This window comes from Manis pentadactyla, chromosome 8, assembly GCF_030020395.1.
Source record: "Manis pentadactyla isolate mManPen7 chromosome 8, mManPen7.hap1, whole genome shotgun sequence".
In the NCBI taxonomy this organism is placed as follows: Eukaryota; Metazoa; Chordata; class Mammalia; order Pholidota; family Manidae; genus Manis; species Manis pentadactyla.
Window position 1 is genome coordinate 19473939 of NC_080026.1, and position 23669 is coordinate 19497607.

A 23669-nucleotide genomic window follows, 5' to 3' on the forward strand; every position below is an offset into this window, starting at 1 on the left:
GCTAAAGCAAGTTATTAGCCAAGGAACACTTAAAGGGAAAAAAAAGGGTTTAGGAAAGAATTGGAAGAAAAGAGGCTGAAATTACAACCTAGGGAGACTCAAAGAGGCAGTATTTATTTGTAAAAGGAAATGGGAACAATTGATGCTATCATAAAGCAATCAAGGCCATGGAAGAATGAAAACAACTTATAACTACAGTCAACAAATGGGAAAGAACAACCAGTGCCTTGTGTGTCATAACCCCTATCATTCTCTTTATCATTTCTTCCTACTGTTCTCTATTCAAACGCAGACTCATTGGCGGACAAACACTTGAGATAATTAACTGACCACTTTAATGCCAAACATGAATATTTAAATTAATAGGTTTAGATTATAATATGTCTGACCTGATTCTCCCAGCTTCAAAGTACATATACATTTCATGGACTCTGGGATGAGAGTTTGTGGTAGACTGCTGACTTTTGAGAACAGGATATAAAGAAACTGTCTCCTTTAGTTCTTCAGATTGCCAATGATTGTCTTGTATACATTATATATGTCTGTCAACATAGGACACTATAAGTATTTATTTAAGAAAGCACTTTTGTATATATCACTTTACTGCTAATAACAATCCTCTGAGGTAGTTTGGAAAGTTACTTTCACCATATTATTGATCAGAAAACTGACACTCAAAAGATGGCATGACTTATCCATGGTCACACAACCAGCAAGAGAAAGATCCAGGAAGAATACTCAAGTCTATGTATGCCTTCCTTCCCTTTTCTCTTGACAGTACACTGTTCTGTTTTTTGGAACACTTTTCTCTATGAATATTAGGAGCCCCCCAAAATTAATATATCCACAGGGCTGCATATTAGATGTAGCAAGGATAGAATACAGAATGATCTTATAGCTGTTCTGTTATCAACATAGAAATACTAATTATTTTTGAATGACTTTGTCATAACTAAAGTTACTGTCTTTCCATAGAAAACTAATACTCAAAGCTCATGATGGATTGAAGAAATTATGAATTCCAGAACAGCTATAAGTAGTTGCTGGGGGTTTGTATTTACTAGATTTAGAGAATGATTTTTGCTGGTTTTCAGTGACATTTGCTACTATGCCCAGTTGGCTGAGGAACTGAACTCCTAATTAGTCTTTTAATCTCCTGGCCAGTAACTACAGACCCCATGTCACAGAAAAGTTTCAAAGAGAACTTTTTAGAGATGAGTATCAAACAAGATGCATGGTAGTACTGAAAGACCCTAAAGAGTATGAGAATAGTAAGAAAAAAAATAGGAAGGATATCATAAGTAAAAAAAAAAAAAAGTATGTAAATTAGATGGCATTCAATGGTAAATGTTATGACATTGCTGGGGAGCCTTTTACCAAAAAAAAAATTGGATTTGGTGTCTGATTTTGACAATAGTAAGCATCTTTGCATGGGAAATAGAAATTCCTACTTTGTCTTGAAAGGTTTCTGGGCTATGTATCTTTTCCTGAGCTCTTTCATGCATGCGTACTTTTATTAAGAAATAACATGTATTAACAAATCAGTTGGTATTTTATTGAAAAATAAAACAAGAAAAAGAACCCTGTATTACAACTTTTCCTGGTTTTGGAATATATGAAGTGATTTTTTTCTGTTTTTGTATGGGTGTGTTATTCTTCATTTGCAAAACTTGGGGTATGCTTAAAAATGGCTTTGTAAAAGTGTTTATCACCCAGAAAAAAATAAGAGTGTGCCTTTGTTGATAATCCCTTAAAGTTTTAAGAATGCCGGGTCACTTTTTGACTTGCATAGAGCTAGAAGTTTTGATTTTCCCTCAAGCAGAATGGAATCTTTGAGCCCTCCAAAAGTCATTATTCTAAAAAGTTGAATTTTGTCCCTAAACCAGCCTACTTGTCTCCAGTCGTATATTTGAATTGCTCTGGAACTTGACTATATGTTTCTAACCAACAACTTCATTCTTAAAACAACAAATAATCACAAAAGCCAGAAACCCAAAACTAAACAACCAAAGTGTATTCTGTAAATAAAAGGAGCTGTGACCGCAGGACTGCCAATGAGATTTCCTGCTTCAAGTCTGCAGCAACCCCCTGGGCAAGGGGGACTGAGATGTGGGGTTCACCTGACTTTAACCTGATTTTAAATTCTGACCATCTCTCCGCATATGACCAAGACTGTGTAACTACACTTGATGATCCGGCTGTTATGGAGATTTGGGGTTGCTGGAGAAGAAAATTAAAACTGAGAGAATTATAAGTCAGATGACTAAGTACTGGCCTGGTGCCCGGGGGGGCCTGTGTTTTAGTCCTTCTTGGCTTCTAACCGTGTAGAACTTCCTCTCTTCATCTCAGTTTTCTACTTGGTAAAATGAAACAATTGAACTTCACCAGTGTTTTCCAATGTCTTTAGCAGCTGAACAACTTTCTGCAAGGAGCACACATCAAAAGCCCAAGTAGAAAACAAATGCAGAGGTGTTTGCCTGACTTTGCAGGTGGGAAAACTGGAGCCCCACCAACTCAGCCTCCCTGTAGTGTTCTCAGTGGCCCTGGAGGTATTTCACAGGACTCTTGGTTCTGCAGAGAGAATTTGAAGATACCTGAAATAATGTAGTAGTAAGGGTCTAAAATTTTTTAAAAATCTGAAAACTTAAAATTACAAATAAGTGACACAAGCAAGGAGCCTTTGCTTTAAAAGGCACTGAATTTTTGTACAGCCTGTTGCTTTAAAGAATCAATTTACAACCATTTGTGAAAAGATATTTAAAATTCTCCCCAAGACTTCAGGTCACTGATGTCATGTGAAGACTCTCCTGAGAGTACTGACAGTGTTGTCCCGAAATAGATGTGAGATGACATATAACTCGATAATTGTTGACAACTCTCCCTCCTCCATGCTCCAACCCCCAGAGGAGTTTGTAAACAGAGAAGAATGGGTGCACTGGGTGTCAAGGGGTAGTAGGGGCAGTCCTGTCCTTGTCTCCTTCCTGGAACTGCCAAGCTCTGAAAATAAGATGAAGAAAGGCACATACTGGCAGTAATGGGCTTAGGGAGTTATTCTTTGCATTCTACAGGTAGATGATAATATGAAGTTGAGTGATCCCAGTTTAAAATTATAAGTTACAGGGATTCTCATTTGACAAATCATATGCAAATAGACTCCTCTCTTCATTCCTTTGCAATTACTTTGCTTTGTTCTTTTCTTGCATGGCTGCAGGATACTTTCTAACTTACCAAAATCCTGGCACAATCCTTGCATTGCCCTCAACTATGGTGTCTTATGATTGTCCACTATATCCATTCAAAATCATATGCAAATTGCTCAAGAATCTTGTGCTTGCAGAAAAGAAATCATGTTTTTTGTTCTTAGAAACGAAACATTCCTCTGGGCCTGTGGACAAACGCTTTATCTGTCATGAATTAACTGTTGAGCACCAGGAATGCACCATAGCTACCAACTGGTTGATTATCTTTGATGATCCAAATGAAGAGGTTTTCCCCCTTCTGACCAGCAGCACTCATATGCTAGAGCAGAGCCTTTGTACTTCCTGAAGGTCTTGTTCAAGAGCAAACAACTGTGAATTGTAGGGAAATTATATTGCTGCTTCCTGTAAGGAACATGGTCAATTTATATGTTTTAATTCTCTCCTGGTATGGTGCTCATTATACAGAGAATTTGGCAAAGCACACAATAGTGTAAAAGAGCTGCATTTTTAATACAGTAATATTTTTGTTAAATAGCGAAACCTTCCTCCATTCTGTTCTGCTTGTATTTTAATACTTGGCAAATCCTGTTTAAAAACTTGTAGCCAATGTTTATTATACTGTGGTTGCACTGTAGTATGTAAAGTGGTTATTAAGTACTGTGGTCATAAATCACTTGGACAGCCCCATAACATTTTTACTGGCTTGTTCTGTTCTGTGTTCCTATTCATAGGATATCAATAACAAGAGTGACAGCTGACATTTCTCTTGCTAAGAGGTCTGTCCTAAATAATCCCAGCAAGAGAGCAATAATTGAACGTTCGAACACCCGTTCCAGCTTAGGTAAGATGTTCAAATGTAGCATTCTCCAAGCTGTGCTATCTGACTGGGGTGACACTTGTTGCGTTCGTGAATGTCTTTTCCAATTTGTTCCCCATTCTGAATGGAGAAGCACTGATAAACTGAAGGGAATGTTATCCATGGAAAGGAAGGGAGCAGAGTCCTGCGGCAGCCAGAGCCTCCTTTCTCTCAGCTCTAGTCAGTTAGCTAATTAGCAGTCTGGTGTGAGGAGTCCTCAGTGGGCTCTCCTACTCTGTTATTGCCTGACCACATGAATCCACTCATCTCTGCTTTGCCCAAGCAGCTCAAGGAGTCTAACGGTATCCGTCATACCTGAGTCACAGCTGACATGAAAGGAAATGAGATGTTCAGCCTTCTCAGATCTTCAGAAAAAAGCTAGGTAATGTGTTCTCAGTGTTGCTTCTGCTGTTAGCTGGTAGGCCCAGAAGAGCCACATCTTTAAGTGGAAATAGCAGTGAGGGGAAAATGGACATTCCTATGGGCAGGATACTTACCTGATCTTAAACTACATGATGATGTAATTGACCTACTGCTATGCTAATGACCCATTATTGACTGAGTCACTGTCTAAAGAGCTCTGCTGGGCAGAGGCAGAGATGGAAGTGGATTACAGACCTGCTGGATGCAGATACGATTCTAGCACTCGACCTACTGTGGGCAGAAGAAAGCTGGGTATAAAACCTCTTACCCCAAGAACATTTCATTGTCATTTCTTGGTCTCACTGAATCCATAGTGAACTTGCCCAGGGCTGAAACCCTCAGGGAAGACAAGCAGCCACCATTAATGACATGCATGAAGTTTAAACTCAGAAAGCTTGCTGAAATTCACTGTAATGGAAAAGAGAAAGGCTGTATGTTGAGTTCATCAAGCCATACATGAGCAGGGCAATGGAGGATGGAATCACCATCCTCAGAAGTGAGTCCAGGCAGCTGGCAAATGGTAACATGCACCTCAAAAGCCTGTTTGCGGTTTCTGTGATGGCCAACAGTGGGGAAGTCCATTCATAACTCTAGGAGTTTCTTTTGCATCACATCTTGAGAGTTTTACTTCCCTACTCCTTATGGGCAGAGTAGGAAAGATAGAACTCTCTTATGCCACTACATTTCTTAAATTGCTGAAACAAACTATGATAGAAAACTAAAAAAAGTCCAAGATAGATTGCATGCCCAAACATCTCATTAAGAATTTGTTGAAGGCTGTGCCTTGACCCTGAGGCAAGATTTATACAGATTGTAAAGAGGCTACAAAGTATCATTTATATATTCCTGGCATGGCATTGGCATATAGTGATTGCTCAATAAATGTTTGTTGGATGGTTACTTTCTGAAAGAATGCTAAACATACCATTGTAACAGTTGTCAGTGCTTGTGAGGACAAGATCCAGGATACCAGTAGTTCTTTCTTTCGTCCTGTATGTAGAGCCTTCCACATATAGAGTGAAACACTTTTAAAGGCACAGTATTTTGACCTTGAGGAGGTGACAATGGCAGAGTTGATGATGATGAATCAGATTAGGTAACTGACTAAAGTCAAATATCATGGGTGACAGTCATGTCAAATTAGATTGAAGATTTCTCAGATAAGCACCTATTATTCTCTGTTTTCCCATTTTCCACTCTCCTTCTCACTCCACACAGTGCCTTTGACTTTTAACCCCTCCTTCCTCTGATGTATGATGAGAGGCTAAAGGACACTTAAAAGCATGAGCTCGGTTGCTAGACTAACCATCTGCACCAGCTAAGGATTTCATGGATACTATTTGAAGTCATTCTGTATAATCAGTCACCTGTTGTCAAGAGTAGTGGAATGAGTGGGGTGGAGTTAATATAAATATTGAGAGAAAAACAAGATAGATGCCAATTTACTGGTTTTAACTGTTACTCTGTAAAAATTCATATACCCACAACCATTGGAGTTAATTTCAGTCTGTTATAATAACTACTATGTGAGCCACTTATATCCATGTGCCTGCTTGTTAATGTACGTTTGTAGGTATGTTCATCAAATGTTAATTGAACACTTGTTATATGCCATGCCAGACTTAGGAAGTACAAATGTAACTGAGACAAAGTATCTTACCCATGAGCAAACAAAAAGGAGGTAAGGATGGTTAAAATACTTTCTGATAATAGAATTATGAGCAAAGAGCTAGGGGTATAAAGAAAGGTAGGGAGGAAGAGGTATCTGAAAAGACTCACAAAAGTTATTGAGCTGGTTCTTCAAGGCAGACAAGAATGTACAAAGGTGTTGGCATATAAAAAAACATTGTGTGATTGAGAAATGAGTGGTTTTGTGAAGAGCATGCTTAGACAAGGGGAGTGGATACCATGGTTTGAGAGCAACAGAAGACCCTGAAAAAGCAAATTGAGGCCAGTGGCTTAAGCCTCCTAGTGTGCCTTGCTAAAGAGACCTCCAAACTTGAGTCCATGAAATGTTAGTTCTGAAAGATGCTACTGTTTGTTATACCCAAAATGCTTTCCATGGTCAGATAAATTTGGAAATTATGAACTAAACAGTTGGCAGGCTTCTTTACTGAAAGATTTCTTAGAGCCATAAGGATACAAAGGGTAAAGCCTCGTCTGAAATTCCAGGAGAATCTATTATAGTATGTAATATTTCCCTTGCAAAAGAACCCCCCTTTTCCCTTGGGACATCTTATTGGTTAGTGTTCCAAGGTACTCACTTTGGGAAATGTTGCTTTGAGCCCTAGGGAGTGAATTAAGCATTTGGATCTAAGAAAGAGTCCCAGTGACAGATGCTGGAGAGAGGTGGTCCAGATCAGCTGTGCTTCTTTCTGTTCCAGAAGTGTTCACTGAGGGCCCTCCAGCAGCAGAGCCTGTGCATTCTCAGAGCTCATTTGTCTAGAATATGTTCATGATGAAATTTCCATTGGAACTCTTCTGAGAATCAGCCTGGGTAGTCAATACTGTTGAGTTTGGTTAGTTTTTCCTTAAGAAAATGAGTTGTGTGGATAAATATACCTTTCTCTTCCTCACATGTATAATTTATTTATTGTGTGTTATCCAAATACTGGACCCACTCCAGGCCGTAGTGTGGCCCTTAGCAGCCTCCTGGCCTGCACTGGTGGGTATCTCACTGCTCGTGCTGGAGTGCCCATTGCCCAAGAGTTCTGTGTTCGTTAAGCAGCAGGTGAGCCTGCCCTTTGCACCTGTCAAAAGCCACACTTACTTATTGCTGGTGCAGAGTAAATAAGGCCCAGGTATTTCTCAATCATTTACACAGAGACTCAGAGTACCTTAAGGGTTCTTTGTACCAGAGCAATCCAGCTTGTGTCACTCTGCCTTTTTGCTATTTCCAAAAATATTGTATTAAGATTTGAAGGTTAAAGCAATAGAGACTTGTTCTAGAATACTCCTGGCCTGGAGTTACATTAAACCAGTGGCAGTTTAATGAAACCAACAGATGAAGAACATACCGTAACAGCCTGAGACTGAAACTTACTACAGTAAAAAAATAAATTTTATTTTCAAAACTTCACTTAATAGAAAAATCTTTTTAAAATAACTGTTTCCAACATGTGAGAAAAAGGGACAAGTATCTTATTATCATTATGTGTATTATATGTAAAATATGATTTCAGAAGAATTTTGCAAATAGGCCTAATTGTCCAAGTTCTTTACATTGCTATCTTGAAAGCTAGTCACATTTCAAAGCAACATGCAGTCCTTCAGGCTGTTGGTATTGGATAATATGAAAGATGAGAGATTCTTTTAACTCCTTAAATTCATACTTCTGATACAGATCATGTGTTGAACATCAGTGATTTTGTGAGAAATAAGAATTTTTATGGTATTATGCAAAGCTCAAGAAAACAGTTTCATAATGATTTTGAGCTTGATGATCCTACACACCCTGTCAATCTGCTTGGTCTGGAAGGGAGAACATTTTGGTGGGAGGCATGGACTTGGATTTATACTTATACAGGATGAGCAAAGCAATCATGGGATTCTGGTATAAACCCTTTTCAGTGAGGATATTTAGAACAACATCACCTTTTTCCTAGGCCATCTTTGATAATTTAAATGAAGTAGCTTTGTCTACTTTGTGTAATTTGAACAGGATTACAGTATTGTTAGGTCACACCTATAGCTAAAAGTAAGAATGAGCAAAAAGCAGAACAAAATCATCTCTCTGAAAATTAAATAGTCTAATTCAAACTTTAGACATCCAGTAAAACAATTTATAGAATAGATATTTTTAAAACTTGTCTGTTTCAGAAATCCATATTATGTTTTTATAGATAATCTGTTTTGCTTAAAAAATAGCTGGATTGCTTTAGCCATTGCAAATAACTAGATTTTTCATTTGACCAGATTCACACACAGCTTTGGGTCACTTGGGAATTACAGCCAGCCAAATAGATTTGCGTCTATATGCTTTGCAGCATTTTAATATAATTCGTCTTAGTTTTTTGTTTTCTTAATACTGAATCATGCCTTAGAACAAGTCCACTAGCCCTAATACTTAGATTAAGATTTAGCAATATGCTAGTTGTAAGAGTAGACTCAGAACATTTAACCAGGAATACAAAAATGTGCATACCAGTCAAAACAGATGAATTGTGGGATTTTAAAAATGTTTATCTATAAAATATTACTATGTAGGTTGTTCATTAGAAATTTCAGTGTAATTTGCTCTCCATGTAATGTCGCTCTGCACATGTATTTTGGTTTTTTCCTAAATGTGGTTTCAACTTTTATAAAAATAAAAGTTCTTTAGAAAAAGCAACAATCAAAAACAACACAGCTATATAAATAGCTAAATACTAGGGAAAGGGTAAAAAAAAAATAAAAGGCAAATCAAGAGATCTCAATTTTTTCTACCACTGTTTGGTTTTATACAAAACTCAACCCATCTCTTTCTCTTTAGAAAATATCTTAAGTCAGATAGTAATATGAAAATTCAAAATATTCTGTTTTGCAATAGAGACAAATGTATCTGAAAGAGGTACTATCTCTTAAAATATAAGAACTAATTAATAAAAACAACCATGACCTGTTATTTTTTTCTCCTTTTAGCGGAAGTACAAAGTGAAATTGAAAGAATCTTTGAGTTGGCAAGATCTTTGCAACTGGTTGTTCTTGATGCAGACACCATCAATCACCCAGCACAACTTATAAAGACTTCTTTAGCACCAATTATTGTTCATGTAAAAGTCTCATCTCCAAAGGTAATTAGCTCATTTCCATCTTAAGGATTAGAAGCTAATTTCTTTTGAAATATTCCTGGCTCTGTGCTTGTTAGTGGGTAAGGAGAATGTCTTGTTGAGACACTTTTTAATGAGCACACTTTGTAATTCCCACAGTCTGTATAGATTCTAGAAATTCTAAGACAACAAATGAAGAAGAGCCCATTCCTTCAAGAAGCTTATTGTCTATTGTGATTCCCAACCAGTCAGTTATGCAAGAATGTATTAAAAACAAAAAATTAAGAAAGGTGAGGATAAGTTTAGCTTTTCAGAGACTGTAGTTTCTACCTTGGTAAATTTCTTGGCTAACATTGATTCTTGTATCACCTATATTCTTTCCCCAGCTGAGAGTATATATATATATATATATATATATATATAGTTCAAGAAAACTGTCTATATCATATGATATAAAATCTCTTTGGAAAAGTTATAGACCTTTACATTTGTGCTGAGGTTGGGTTCTTCAAGGAATATAAATACTTTGTGATTAAGAACAATGGGATATCTGCCATGTATCTTCACGCCACCAGGGAAGATAAAAATTAAAGTGAGACAGCCTCAAATTGGTCTCTTTTGATTTGGGTGTTCTATAATTTTTAAGAAGTGATGATGTTCTAAAAAGCTAGTATGAAATAGATATCCTTGGGAGGTACTACCTTAATAATCAGTTTTCAGTGCCTCCAAGAGTGCCTTGTAGTGCTTACATGCCATTTCAACTTCCATGCAGAACAGTAGTCCCCGCTCATGGGTGGAGAACATTTATAGAAGCAGTGCCCTTCTTCCAGCTCTCTGAGATCCTCAGCCTCCCTCTCTCCAGGCACTCATTCTGCTTTGGATGAGTTTGGAAATCCCGACCAAACCAGGACCTTTGGGAATCATTAGAATGGGTTGAAACTGCCTTGACTACTACCTGGAGGTCTCCTTGTCCCAGAACTGGAGGGGAATTCAAGCATCCTTCGCTACAGTGGAATAGATTTCAATCCCTCTTGCTCCTTGCCCCAGACACCGTAGAACCCCAAAGTGCAGAAATGGGGGCTCTCAGGATGTATGTGCTGAGATATCATAGAGACTCATACTGTTTTGTGGGGAGGCCATGTTTCAGCTAAGAAAATAATTTAAGGGAGGGGTTAAGTATGTGGCAAAGTACAGTTATAGCAGTGCTCCGAAAACATAGATGTATCCCTGGTTTATATGTGGCAATATACAAGTGCAAATGTTTTGTCTGGATTTCTATCTGAAATCATCTTAGTAATGTAAAGGTAAACTGGAATGCCCTAGTAATTATCAGTGACAAAAAGGACCAAATATATAAATGATGCTGATATTTATCTGACATTGAGATAGTGAACCAAAATGTAATTCACCTGAATTTGGATAGTAATGACCCAGTACAAATCAGTTCCTCCCCTTTTGCGGGGCTTTCTTTGAAATATCTGAGTAAAATCTAAGGTGGCAACTCAAGATCCCAAGACCTTAGCTCAAGAATAGGATAAACTTAATCAAATCCACTATAACTGAAACCCAGTGTAAGTGGATGATGTTATCACAGAATTTATGTACACGATTTGTCACAGTGCATTTCCTCTCTACTAATACTCAGAGCTAAACAGACTATAAAAAAAGGTTTGGTTTATTTGGTTTTCTTTCCACTTGTTGACAGTATCTCAGTTTCATGTCTTCTTCCATCAGGTTTTACAGCGGTTGATTAAATCTAGAGGAAAGTCCCAAAGTAAACACTTAAATGTTCAACTGGTGGCAGCTGATAAACTTGCCCAATGCCCCCCAGTAAGTACTATCATTTTTTGTCTTAATTTTTCTTGACTAGTTAGGAGAGGTTGGTGTTTTGGTTTTTTCCTTCATATTAGCATCACCACTTTTATTCTGGAATGATGGGGAATGATGGTACATTGTCATAAACCCAAAGGATTTCTTGGACCAAACTGCATGCGGTAGGGGTGGTGTCTGCCATGTACTAAGAATGAACTTAGTATCCAGTGTCTGATGTCCTTACTGCCACCTTGATTACCTCTCAAACACTCAGCAAACTACTTAATCAAGTCATATGGACAATTTTATGAAAAGAACAAATAAAACATACCAATTTGATTTGCCTTTAACTTTTCTGCCAGAAAGTTCTAGTAGGCATGAAAGGTATGACATTGCAGGTTGAGAATTTATTGGAACCAGAAGAGCCCTATGGTTATAGCAGATGAAGAGATCAGCTTAAGTAAAATGAAAAAGCATACTACAGCACTTTTCTCCTTGCGCCCTTGCCAGAAAACAGCTGCTGAGTTGGAAGCCAAGCAAATGGCAAGGGGGTGGGGGTGGAGGAGGGGCTGGGGCAGGGCGGTGGCAGGTAACTGCTATCAAATTGGTCACCAACGGCCCATCAGTGTCTACACCTGCTCAGCTTACTATTTCTGTGCCTATGTTTCTTTAAGGGAAGTAACTGTCTTTCCTACTGATCTAATACAGTAGATTTTTTTATATACTTGTGTAAGGATCATTTGTGCTCTGTGGAAGCATAAAATGCAATTCAGATGTTTGGAGAGGCAATACAGTGTAGCTTTTGAAAGTATAGACTCTGGAGCCAGATTGCTTACGTTCAAATCAACACTGAGTAGTTATATACTCTTAAGCAAATACCTACTTCACTGAGTTAGTATAAAGACTCAATGAGCGAATTGAGTCAAGCTCTTAAAGCAGAGCCTAGCATATAATACATAGCATCTAAATACTTGTGTTGTAATCACTGGATATACTTTGCACAATTCCTTGACTAACTTGTCAGGCTCTGTAATGATCTGTGCCTGTCTGATTCACTGTCTCTCGGTTCCCTATCATGGTAGGCCCACAATAAATATTTATTGAATGAGTGAATGAATGGAAAGATGTACAGGCAATAAAAGTTAGAATGCATCCTTGAATTAGATGTTTACAATGGGCCAGACACTGCTAGTTGCTTTATACAGACTACCTCTAATCTTCACTGTTCCCTAGTAAGTGGGCACTGTTATCCCCATTTTATAGATGAAGAACTGAAGAGAGGTTAAATGACTTTCCAAAAGTCACACAAATTAGGTGGAGATTTAGGTTTATGTGGCTTCAAAGCCAATTTCCTCTTGTTGCAGTCCCACCCACCTATACAAACACACCTGGTTACCTGCCTACAGATAATTTGGATTGCTTGGAGTCTAGAGTACTATGCTAAGAAGCCTGACTTCTCACTGCCTGCTAACAAAGTGCACTTACACAATGGAATGTGTGATTAAAGCACTGAGCAAATATAGAAGAATGATTACCCAGCTCCTGTCTATAAGGCTTGCCAGTTGAAGGGACCCTGTACTCAGTAGCTACCAAAAGCCAGGACCTATGCTGTTGTTTCCAATTTTTAGAGCAATCTTATAAAGAGAGTTGTATCAACTTGGGTTTTCTGAGAAGCAGATACCTGAATAGAAATAGAAGTGAAAACACCTGTGAGAGATAAAAGAGAAAGGTGACAGACCAGAAAGGGAAAGAGCTTTTGGACCTGATTCGGGTCTGATCCTATGAAAGGGAAGGGGGAATGATAGGAGGAGGGAGACTGGGTAGGAAGAGCCTCAGACTGTGAGGCTCCTTTGTGGCGTGTTGGGTACGTGGTGGCAGGACTGGTCAGGCTCCAGTCCCCGTGCTGTGCTGGGAGCAGCCCGGGGAGCGCATGGCCTTGACTTGAATGCTGTGGTGGTTCCAGAAGGTGCAGCAGCTGCAGGCTGTCTGTTGACTACACTCATCATAACAGGTTCTCACTCAAGGGGAAACTTGAGCAAGCCCCTCTCTCGCCACCCGAGTAAACAGCATTACGTACTTTCTAGAGGAGGAAGCTAAATCCCAAGTAAGAAACTTTTGGAAGTAACAGTTAAATAGTAAATGAGTCCCAAGATTCAACCCTAAATCTGTTTGACTTCAGCAAACACCTGGCCACTGTCCTGCTGTACATATAGCTGTGTAGTGGAGATGAATCACTAGTCCCCAACTTTGCTGTGTAAGAAATACCTCATTTTCTACTTTGACCCCCACCCCACTTGGGCTGCAGGATATTCAGCCATGCTTGCAGCTGTCTTTACCCTAATCCAGGGCAGAACAAAGACCCCAAGTGGTAAGAGTAGGGTTGGTGAGGAAGTTGAGGGGGTGGCAGGAGGACGGGGAGAAAATTCAGACCAGCACACGTGGTCCTTAAGGATGGATGTTCTACGTCATTAGGCCTCATCTGGAATAGGGAATCTTTGGCAAGGCAGGGAGACGCATGGCCCCTCCTCTCTGAGGCACTGGCGAGGAAGTTCCCTTCTTTTCTCTGACTGAGGAGGGGAGGTATCTCTCTCTTTTCCCCTCCTGTTGCTATTAAAGGAACTTCCTCTCTGCTTTTGTTGTATGCAAAAGAATCCCCACCTTCTTCTGTTTCGTTGCCTTGCTGGGTGCTAGGGATACAAAGGTAGGATATTTCCACATTCAAGGAGTATATATATATTCTAATAAGATAACAGCCGGCTAAGTCAACTCTTGGCAAACAATTCGGTAGATTATGAATACAGGTAAATCTCAGGTAGATTAAAAGAGTGGTTTGGTTTAGATCAGGATTTCTCCACCTATTGACATTTTAGGTTGGAAAATCGTTATGGGGACCTGTCCTGTGCGTTGTGAGATGTTTAGCGGCATCCTTGGCCAGTAACAACCCCCAAGTTTGATAAACAAAAATATCTCAAGACACTGCCAAATGTCCCCTAGGGAAAAAAAAATCGTCTCTGGCTAAGAACTACTGGTTTAGATGAATTACATACACAATTTTGGTTAATTATGTTATAAAAACTTTCAGTAAATAATTCCTTGAGTTGGATTTTAGGTGAATTGAACTTTTTTTTTGTTAATTTGGTATTTTCATGAGAATGAATTTATGAACCTTTTTTCCTAATAATTACTAGAGAAAATGCTTGTGTCTTATTACACAGATGTATTTTAGCTTGTGCAAGGGTTGATAACTGAATAGTTGTGTATATAGTACAACTTGTTACATCTGAAATAAGCAGAACCAAGAAAAGATATATGCATCTTAAATAATGCTGTGAGCTGCCTTAGGACTGGTCCACATGTTAGGAATCTCAAACACCCTCATGGGAAGACAGCCTTTACCCATCATTAGCTCATCAGGATAAACACTTAATTGTTTTATATAATTGGTCAGATAACCTGGAATTTTAAACAAGCAGTCTGGGTAAGCAAGGTTACCTTGCATTTAATATTTTCTAAATACTGTATACATTATTAACCATGGTCATTTGATATTTGGAAAGCACTTATAATGCTAAGAAGGAATTGTATATTCTGTTTTGGTAAGTGCAAAGAAAAATCTTCAGATTAGAAACACTAGTAGCAGTCTAAAAATGTGTCTGTATTTGTCCCTGCTTTACTTCCAGGCCATAATTATAATTGTCATCCAAAGATTGGTGATTATTGTGCCATTTTAGTTGCTCTAGAAGAATTTGCAACTTGCTTAATTGGCCACTGCATCTCCAATCTGAAGAGCCAGCAAATTAGACTGGCAGAGTCTCACAGAGCTAAGAAATTAAAGGCAGCAGTCTTCAGAAAGGGAAGTCTGAAAAGAGTATGGAAAAAAGTTAACTCTCTGTAGCCAGAAAAATGAGTCCTAGACTTAGGGACTATTGAAGAAGCAAAAAGGGACCCAGTGTAGTATTTCCTGGAGTGTGTCCTTCCCAACATGGGCTCTATGCAATGTCAAGGTGTTAGGGGGAAAGAGCTGATACCAAAGATGTTTGAGAAAACACTCAAGTAAACAAAGATAGATTGTTTTCTTGACTGCAGAAACCTTAATATGCTAATGAGCATTTGGTTGTTTCCATTAGGATAGATAGTATGTAGTGTTTCCTCTGCATTTTGGCTGTAGAACCATTTTTCCACAGAGCATCCTATAGATCTAGTGTTTCATGGAACACTTCTAGGGAAAGACTGTCCAAACTCCTCATTTTACAGATGAGGGACTGAGATCAAGAGAGGTGAACTAGCCTTCCAAAGGTCATACGCCTTGGCCCAAATCAGCATAAGATCTCTGTCTCTTCACCTAGTGAATGGCAACAGACTGGTTATTATATATCCTCCTGGGAAGGAAATCATGAGTTTCATGGATAAGGCTTCTTCTAAGAGAGGGGTCAGCAAACAGTTTTAGTAAGGGACCAAATAGTAAATATTTTAACCTTTGTCTTCTTTGCAAATGGTCCTCTTTACAAAACTACTCAACTCTGCCTTGGTAGCAGGAAAGCAGCCATATCATACGTAAGTGGATAGGAGGTCCACTTTGTTTATAGAAGCAGGAAGCAGGCTCAAGTAGCCAGCCCACCAAAGTTGTCACCTTTGTTCTAGAACAAGGTTCTGGTTATCTATTACTGTACGATAAACTACTCCAAAACTTAGTGAGCTCAAGCAATGACGACTTGGTGGTATTCAGCAGGTGGCTAACTGGCTAACCTGGACCCTTAGCAGGGGAGGCTGGAGGGCTGGACTCAGCTAGTTCCTTTCCCTCCCTGCAGTCCCAGGGCCTTTCCATGGGATCGCTCCAACAGGGATAACAGTCTTCTTAGATGCCAACTCCCAGGGCTCCAAGAGCAAGTATTCCAATCTCTTTGCTTAGATTCTGGGCATAGATACTGGCACAGCATCACTTCCACAGTGTTCTTCTAGTCAAAGGAGTCACAGAGGCTCCCCATTCAAAGAGAGGGGACAGCCACCCTCCATTTTGATGCAGGGAATATCAAAGAATTTGTGGTCATTTTAAATCTTCCACAGACCAAAAGATGCGCTGGGAGAATGAACTACTGAATAGGCTCTGGAAGGAGGAGGGCTTTCCTTCATTGCCCACTCTGAATTCACAGAAGAAAAAGTGGGATGCAGACAGAAAAGGGGTCTATGAGACTAGGACCATGAGCCCAATTCACATATTATATTTTATATGGCTAACCTGTATTTGAATTTGGAATTTACATCTGTACATTATATTGTTACACTTCATTTTGCTTCTACCAGGGTTGTAGAACCCAGTTTCAGAGAAATTGAGAACAGGACATTTTAAGAAGGCCAAAGTACAGTGGTAATAAGAATTACGTAATACAGAGTGAGAAAAGCAGATAGGCAGACAATTGAATATATAAATGAAATGTTATCCTTTAATTCTACTTAGTTACAAGCTGGCTTGTGTTACCAAAAGCTGACCCTGTGGTTCTTTGAGCTGTGTAATTTTTGTGTGCTAGCAAGATGACACTGATTGCGCTCTCTGCAAGAGGGGACTCAACTCCTCCACACAATCTTGCAAACCTCTAACATTACAGTAACCATAGTAGTTCGCTACTATCACCCTTTAACATTTCCATTGCTGGATGGACTCAGATTTATTCTATTAAACACAAGAATGCTGACGTAAATGATAGTGCCCGGTATCCTTGATCATATTGCTATCACAGTAGTAATTTTCCACTGCCTTTTTCCAGTAATTTTATTTAAATTATTTAGAATCATATGGATTCACCCGTCTGTCTGAAGTACCATTCCCACTGGTCTGCTCATTACTACAGAGCCTCTGGCTGTTCATAGTTTAGTCCTCAACACAGCTTTTGAAAAAGAATGTAATTGATTTCAGAAGTTTTCTTCATAAAACAGGGCCATATGGGACTTAGTTTCTCTTAGGCCAAAGAAGACTACTCTTGTTGCAGGGATTTCAGCCACCCACCTCACATATACGAAGTTCGGGAGAACACCCTCCCACCAATGCTGTGATTTAAAGCATTGAATTAATATGAATTTAACAAAAACACTTGGTGCCTTTTCTGTGGACAATAACATTGTAGATATAGTATAATCTCTGAAAAATAAGAATGGACAGGATGGAGGGATGTGGTGAGGAAACTGGTTGGGTTCATAATGAAGAGAACTAGAAGGGATCAGCATCAGTGATATTCTTTGCCTTCGTGTTTTTCCCACTGATTAGATGGCAAGAATTCTGCTTGCGTTTCCCCTTTAGCTCATTAAAGTGGAAACCATGTCTGAAACTAATTGCTAGGGCCCCAGAATATTGGTAGGCTTCCCTTTATCCCTATAAAACCTCCTAAATCTTCCCAGATCCCTTTAACCTAGAGACCAGTTTCCTGTCACTGGTTGACCAGTGAGTTAAGCACTCAGGACTTCAAAAGCATTAAAAATACAAAGAATGGAGTTTTGATATGAAAGAAACATTGGCTATTTTATAATTATCATTACTTATTTGCCATTCGTCCATTTTATTTTACTGCATAGCATTTGTCGGTCATTTTTTTTTAATGGTGGCAGATTAAGGATTTCTGCGTTCTAATAGCAAAGAAGTAACAGTATGCTCACCCCTATTATTTCTGTTTTCCACTTAGAAATAGAAAAGATGTCCACATGAGGTTTTATCTGTACCCAACAAATAAATGTAAAGCAATGCATACACTATGGAGAGCTTGTATATATTTAATCTTCTGACTAGCTAATATTTAGTAATGCATCAACTTAGAAAGAAGTTAAAACTAAACTACAAAATTAATTTCTAAGTTTCATAAGCATTTTATTAAAAAATGTTCAATAGTAACTTCCTAGATAAAACATGAGAAATTATATGTGTTTAGTTTTAATGAGAATCTCCCTCCATGCTATAAAGTTTGTATTCACAGTCATCCAGACAGACTTGCCCACTTCTTCTCTCTGTCTTCCCTCCAAAAAGAAAGTAAACGAATAAATGGAATCTGCTTCAATTCTCAATGTGAGAACTGACAAGTGCTATCTTCTGTAAAAACCAGGGTAACTGACCATTCCAATTCTCCCTGAATTTTCCAGATTTTTGGCACTGATAGGCCCAGGTACCCAGAAGCACTCAGTCCTGTGCAAACCAGGGTGGTTGGCTGCTCTAAATCAGATGCCTTCCCTAGGAAAGTTTGTGATACTCTGGGAGTGAAGAGCCAGACAGATCATTAAGTATTATTACTATCATTAAATTATTATAACTGTCATTCAGAATTTTTCAAAAGATATTGCAGGTCTTCATTTCCATTTTATTCAGTTTCACTCTTTCTCTCTCTTCTTCTTCCTTGTCACTTTAGTTCTCTGAACTCTTGGGTGAGCCAGAGGCATGTTTCTCACTCTTGTTTGTAATGCTTTAGTTTTTAATTTGCCTGAAAAAGTTTATCCAGAAAAGAGACCTACTGTGTCTAGTTTTCTGATGGTTTGTTTTGACTCCTCTGTTCACTGTTTGTTTACTTTGGCAGCTATATTATTTCTGCCCACCTCAGCTGAAGACACTGTCCCGTCACAGAATGTCAGAGGCATTCGCTGTGGCAGTCCTTTGACAATAGCGTTAATGCTTATCTCTGTAGTCACCAAGGGCATGGTCTCATTGAGTGGGGAACTGTCACGGCCTGTGACTGTCCCATCACCCACACCCTCTTCTGCTGATTATAGCTCTCCAAGTCCATATCCCACACTGAAGGCCTCATGTACTGCACAGTAAGGAGTGAACTAGACTTGAATCTTTAAGCTGATGAAAAATTGGCAAGGCTGGTTTGCATAATTCATTAGGCTGCTTCTCTTGAAATTTTGTGCATAATTTTTTTTAAATTTCCCCTTTACACTCACTTTCTAACACTCTGGTCTAATCAGCTGTGTTATTTTCTAAACAGTTGAAAAGAAAAATTGTCACAGATACACAGGCTGTGAAATTCTTCTTAGTTGAAAATAAGCCGCATATGTCAGTATTCATTCAGAAGCTGAAATTTGCTTTCCTCTGTACTTCTGAAAGCCTAAAAGCAGTTTCAAATCATCTTCCATCGTATAGCTGTCTTTAACAGCACAAAAAGAGTTTCCTAGAAATGATTGAGGGTTAAGCATTTTATATATTATATATATATATATATATATATATATATATATATATATATATATATATATATAAATTCTCTCCATTGGCAAAGAGAAGTACTTTATTAAAATCACTTGTAACTAAGGGTATGTTTAATTGTATCTGCAGCTGTGAAAATAGAGCATGTGAAACAGCCAAGTGGATATAACCCTCATTCAAATAGTGTCTTGCGAAGGGGGCTCTTTACTCGTTATGCCCTCTCTGGGCTTTGCACTCCTCACTGTGATAGTCAGGACCCTCAGTCCGGGTGTCCCTGGAAGCTTCTTTAACTTTGGAAAAGCAAGAAAATGGCTTGTTGAGACTACCCATTGTTGAGAACCCACATTACAGAACGAGACCTATGTAAGTGGATTATACAGTTAACATGAAATTATGTAAACAGCAGACATTCAGTCTAGAATTGTGAACAGTGTTAGCCTAGAGTGGCTGACAGAGTGGTCCTTTGTTCCCGTGCTGCCTGGTTTCCTCTTTCCTCCTGTGTCTTATGTTTGAGTCTGTGCGGAGTTTTTGGGGTGGGGCTATTCTTGTCCCACTCCAGCTAGCACTGCAGTGCTATCAGAGATGCAGTGTTTGTGTCTGAGCATTAAGGACAGTTCTCAGCTTTGTTATTTGTCACTGTGGTGGTTGACAGAAATGGAGGGAGAGGGGGCTTTTGGTTGCAAAAGACAGAAACTCCCTTGAGTTACTTTAGTGGAAAAGGAGATTCGTTGCAGGGATGTGTATTGACTCACACAGCTTGAGCGAGCTGACTTCCCATTCTTTCATGGGAAGTCTGTATTGCGTCTTCCATTGCATCTTTGCTTCTCTTTCTCTGTTTTATTCTCTTCCCTCTACAGATAGAGTTCTTTGGCTTACCCATAGTTTCTTCTCTCTCAGAAGTTCAACTTTCACCTGTCTCTCTGGGCCTCCTTCTAGAATCCAGAGCTTTAAGATGCCGCTCTGAACATTAACTAGCTCAGTATCTTTAATGTTGTGAATTGAAGTCTCAGGCTGACAGAGTATTATGGATTTAATACTTGTCTCTCCCACCAGACTATGTTTCTTGAGCTTAAGGTTGATGTCTGCTTTCTTTGCCATTGTATACCCACAATGCCTAGCACAGAATACATACTATATAAATATTTTAGGGATGAACAAAATATGCAGTGAACCATCTGAGATCTAGTAAGTGTTCATCTGGGGAAAAGGTTTCTACATGAGTTGAACTGGCTGAGTCTTCTAGGACACCAGTCAGTTTAGACTGAAGCCACCTTATTCTTTTCTTATTTGCTAAACACTTCTCACTGTTCCAAGGACTTTCAAACTGCTTTGCAAATTAGGGTCAAGATGTTCAGTAAAGATTGATGTGATAAAAACCTTCAAGTAGTAATTGTTGGGAGAGAGATTGTATCCATGGCAATGTCTGCTTCAGGGACCCCTCACAACTGATGAGAGTGAGTTAGCTGACCCACCACCAACTCAAAGTCATCCACATGCCATGGACCTACCGTCCAGCCACAGTATCAGTACTGATGGCAGTAATCCTATATTTGATTCCTTCCTGGGCAGCTCTTATTCTGGTAACATGAGCTTGTAAAAAGCAAGTGGGTGGTTCTGGAGGTGGTACAAGAGCAAAGATATGGATCCAGCTGTTGAAAGTTGGGGGTGCACTTTCATTTCCCCATGGAATGGCTTTTCTCTTTGTAAAGTGCCATGGTTTTCCAACTGTCCCTCCAGAGAATCTGTATCCTGGGTCTGTCTTCTCTGTGTTCCCAAGCACACTGCAGTGTGGGAGGGGCCGCTCTGCTCCTTAGGGATTAAGAAAACATTTCCTGATTATAAGGCCAGATGTGACAGTAGGTTCTCCTTGGCAGAAACGTGGACACCAGATACTTCTTGTGTGACACCCACCCCCCTCTCATAATTAAATACACCTGGTCCTTGTTCTTTGTAAATATTTCACACAAGGATCTTCTAGTAGCAGAAACCACTGTAATATGGTTTTTTTCTAGTATTAATCCTAAACTGTGTTTTCATGAGACAGATAATATTTCACAAACATTCTGAAACTCATCTAAGTAAATGTTATTCCCTTCAATATAGTTACTTTAGGACATGACATATTTATTCCACTGATATGATTGCCACCTAAAACATTTGTAGAACTGTTCTTTAAGTGCCATTAACTTAACTTTTCTCGTATTTTGAAGTATAACCCAGCTGTATAGGAATATGTGGATAAAGATGTGAACATAAATATGTTTTGATGCTATTCTACTTAGAAACTTTTACACGTATCTCATCTTTTTTCTTCTAAATAATGAAAGATCTAAATATTTAATGAGCACTCCCATTTTTATGTCAGTGTCCAAATTTGCACATGGCTAACTGTGAAGCTCTTTGACTTTGAAACTACCCGTGCCACTCCTCAAATTCGGTATTTTCTACTAGACATTAGAGACACTGTTATCTGCATTACCTGGAATTTTAGGTGTCATTGCTGAAAATCTAAAGTATAAATAAGATGGGTCTTTTTCTTGCCATCTGCAGGAAATGTTTGATGTTATACTGGATGAAAACCAGCTGGAGGATGCATGTGAGCATCTGGGAGAGTACCTGGAAGCATACTGGCGTGCAACCCACACAACAAGTAGCACCCCCATGACCCCACTGCTCGGAAGGAATTTGGGCTCAACAGCACTCTCACCATACCCCACAGCAATTGCTGGGTTGCAGGTACTGTCACTTCTCATGTGTGCTTTTACAACCTTTCATTTAAGATTCTACAGAGAAGTTGGTTAGGATGGAGACAAGGATTGTCCTTAATCTGAAGAGAGAAATATGTGGGCATTATATAATAAATCTAAAATATTACCTAATCATGATCTACCCCAGATGAAGTTACCCAGAGTGGCCCTTTCCTTAGAATTTTGCTCCCGGTTAATTTATAATGGCTCCCACTTAGATAAATCAATCCCTCCTATATCTGAACCCTGCCAGGAAACCTATTACGCACTCAATACAACTGTCCATTACTTCTCCATGTCACTTCCTAAGGATTATGCAATGGTGACAATGTCAGGCACTGTGCCAAGTTAAGATATTTTGGGGCAAATGGACCTTGGACCACACTTACAATGTAGGTAGAAGTGAAATGTTGGCACTTTGTTTATATCCATAAATATATTTTGAGTATAAATATTTATAACTATAATAAATAAATATTTATGGACATAAACAAAGTGCAAACAAAGCCTGCCCCACAGGCTGCTGGGCCTGTCCTCTAGCCTGCCCAAAACAGAATGTGCACATGAACAAAGCCACTCTGTGCCTGAACAGTGACAGATCCCCGAGTTTTCTTGGGGGTGTGCAGCGTCCCACCTTGCAGGGGCTATGGCGAGTGTCCTTTAGGGAAACTGGAGACGAGCACAGGAGCAGGAGGGTCTCTGGGGCTGTTCTGGTGCTGTGCTCAGGGTTAGGTGTCGGGGACCAGAGGCATTATGATACAAAATGAATCTTGTCTTTCTATATCAATTATTATTCACCATTTATCAAGCAGCTGCTGGAATGTAGCCAAAGCTCCAGCTGGCTGAGGAACTTATAGTCAGTTGAGCCTTTTGCATCATGACTAGTTTTGTATTAATGGGTTATAATGATAGTCATATTTACAAATCACATAAAGTTAACTCTGAGATAAATGGCACTCTGCAATGCTGTTATAATTGTATCACTCCCTTCCAAAATTGCATTTTTATAAGTGGAAAGCTGCCATATAAATTAATAGCTTTTGAAGTGGGAAATGAACGTGGGAAATGTGTTATTGTAATATACAGTATAGTATGCACCAGGACTATTTTTTGACTTGTTTCTCAGCCTATGTGCTGATCCATGTATGACATTTCAACTGACTATTTTGAATTGGCTCCAAATTGCACATTGTAGGATGAGAAATGGATGCATGAAGCAACATATGCTTCTATAATGTAGGTAAAAGTGAAATGTTGCACTTTGTTTATGAATATAAAACTCTTGACTCATCACCTCTAAGACCTTCACCTGGAGTAGTTCCTCCAGTTTCACTTGAGTTAATGTGGTACTCTTTATCTGGGGCCTATTTGCCCTACTAACTGTGGGCATTTAATTGTTAGACCACTGTCTGGGGTTAAAGGCACAAGCTGTGACTATTGAATGAGTTTCCCTCTGTGTGAAGATGAGTACCCCTTAGAGGAAATGGATCTGGGTCCCTGGTTTCATGAGGATCCTGTTTCTTACCTGACGTGATCTACCTAGGCAGACAGACACAGCTATGACATGTTTTCTCATGACTTGAAGAAAAATGTTGAATAACATTTTCTGTGCCATCAGATAAGTGTCTGAAGATACTAATTTCACTTAATGATATTAGAGAAATTTGGTTTTATCTGAAGATTATTTTTGCAGAAAATTTCAGT

The 23669-nt window shown here is 39.0% G+C and overlaps 1 protein-coding gene across 7 annotated transcripts in view; it reads left to right on the plus strand.

Moving 5' to 3' along the window:
• CACNB4 (calcium voltage-gated channel auxiliary subunit beta 4) overlaps nt 1–23669 on the plus strand; it is a 241911-nt gene that overhangs the window by 211210 nt on the left and 7032 nt on the right. For all 7 annotated transcript variants that reach the window (XM_036928326.2, XM_036928327.2, XM_057505581.1 and 4 more), the window contains 4 exons: nt 3932–4041; nt 9100–9251; nt 10962–11057; nt 21769–21954. In XM_036928326.2, the coding sequence (XP_036784221.1) occupies nt 3932–4041; nt 9100–9251; nt 10962–11057; nt 21769–21954 (544 nt within the window). The remainder of the gene's footprint in view (nt 1–3931; nt 4042–9099; nt 9252–10961; nt 11058–21768; nt 21955–23669) is intronic.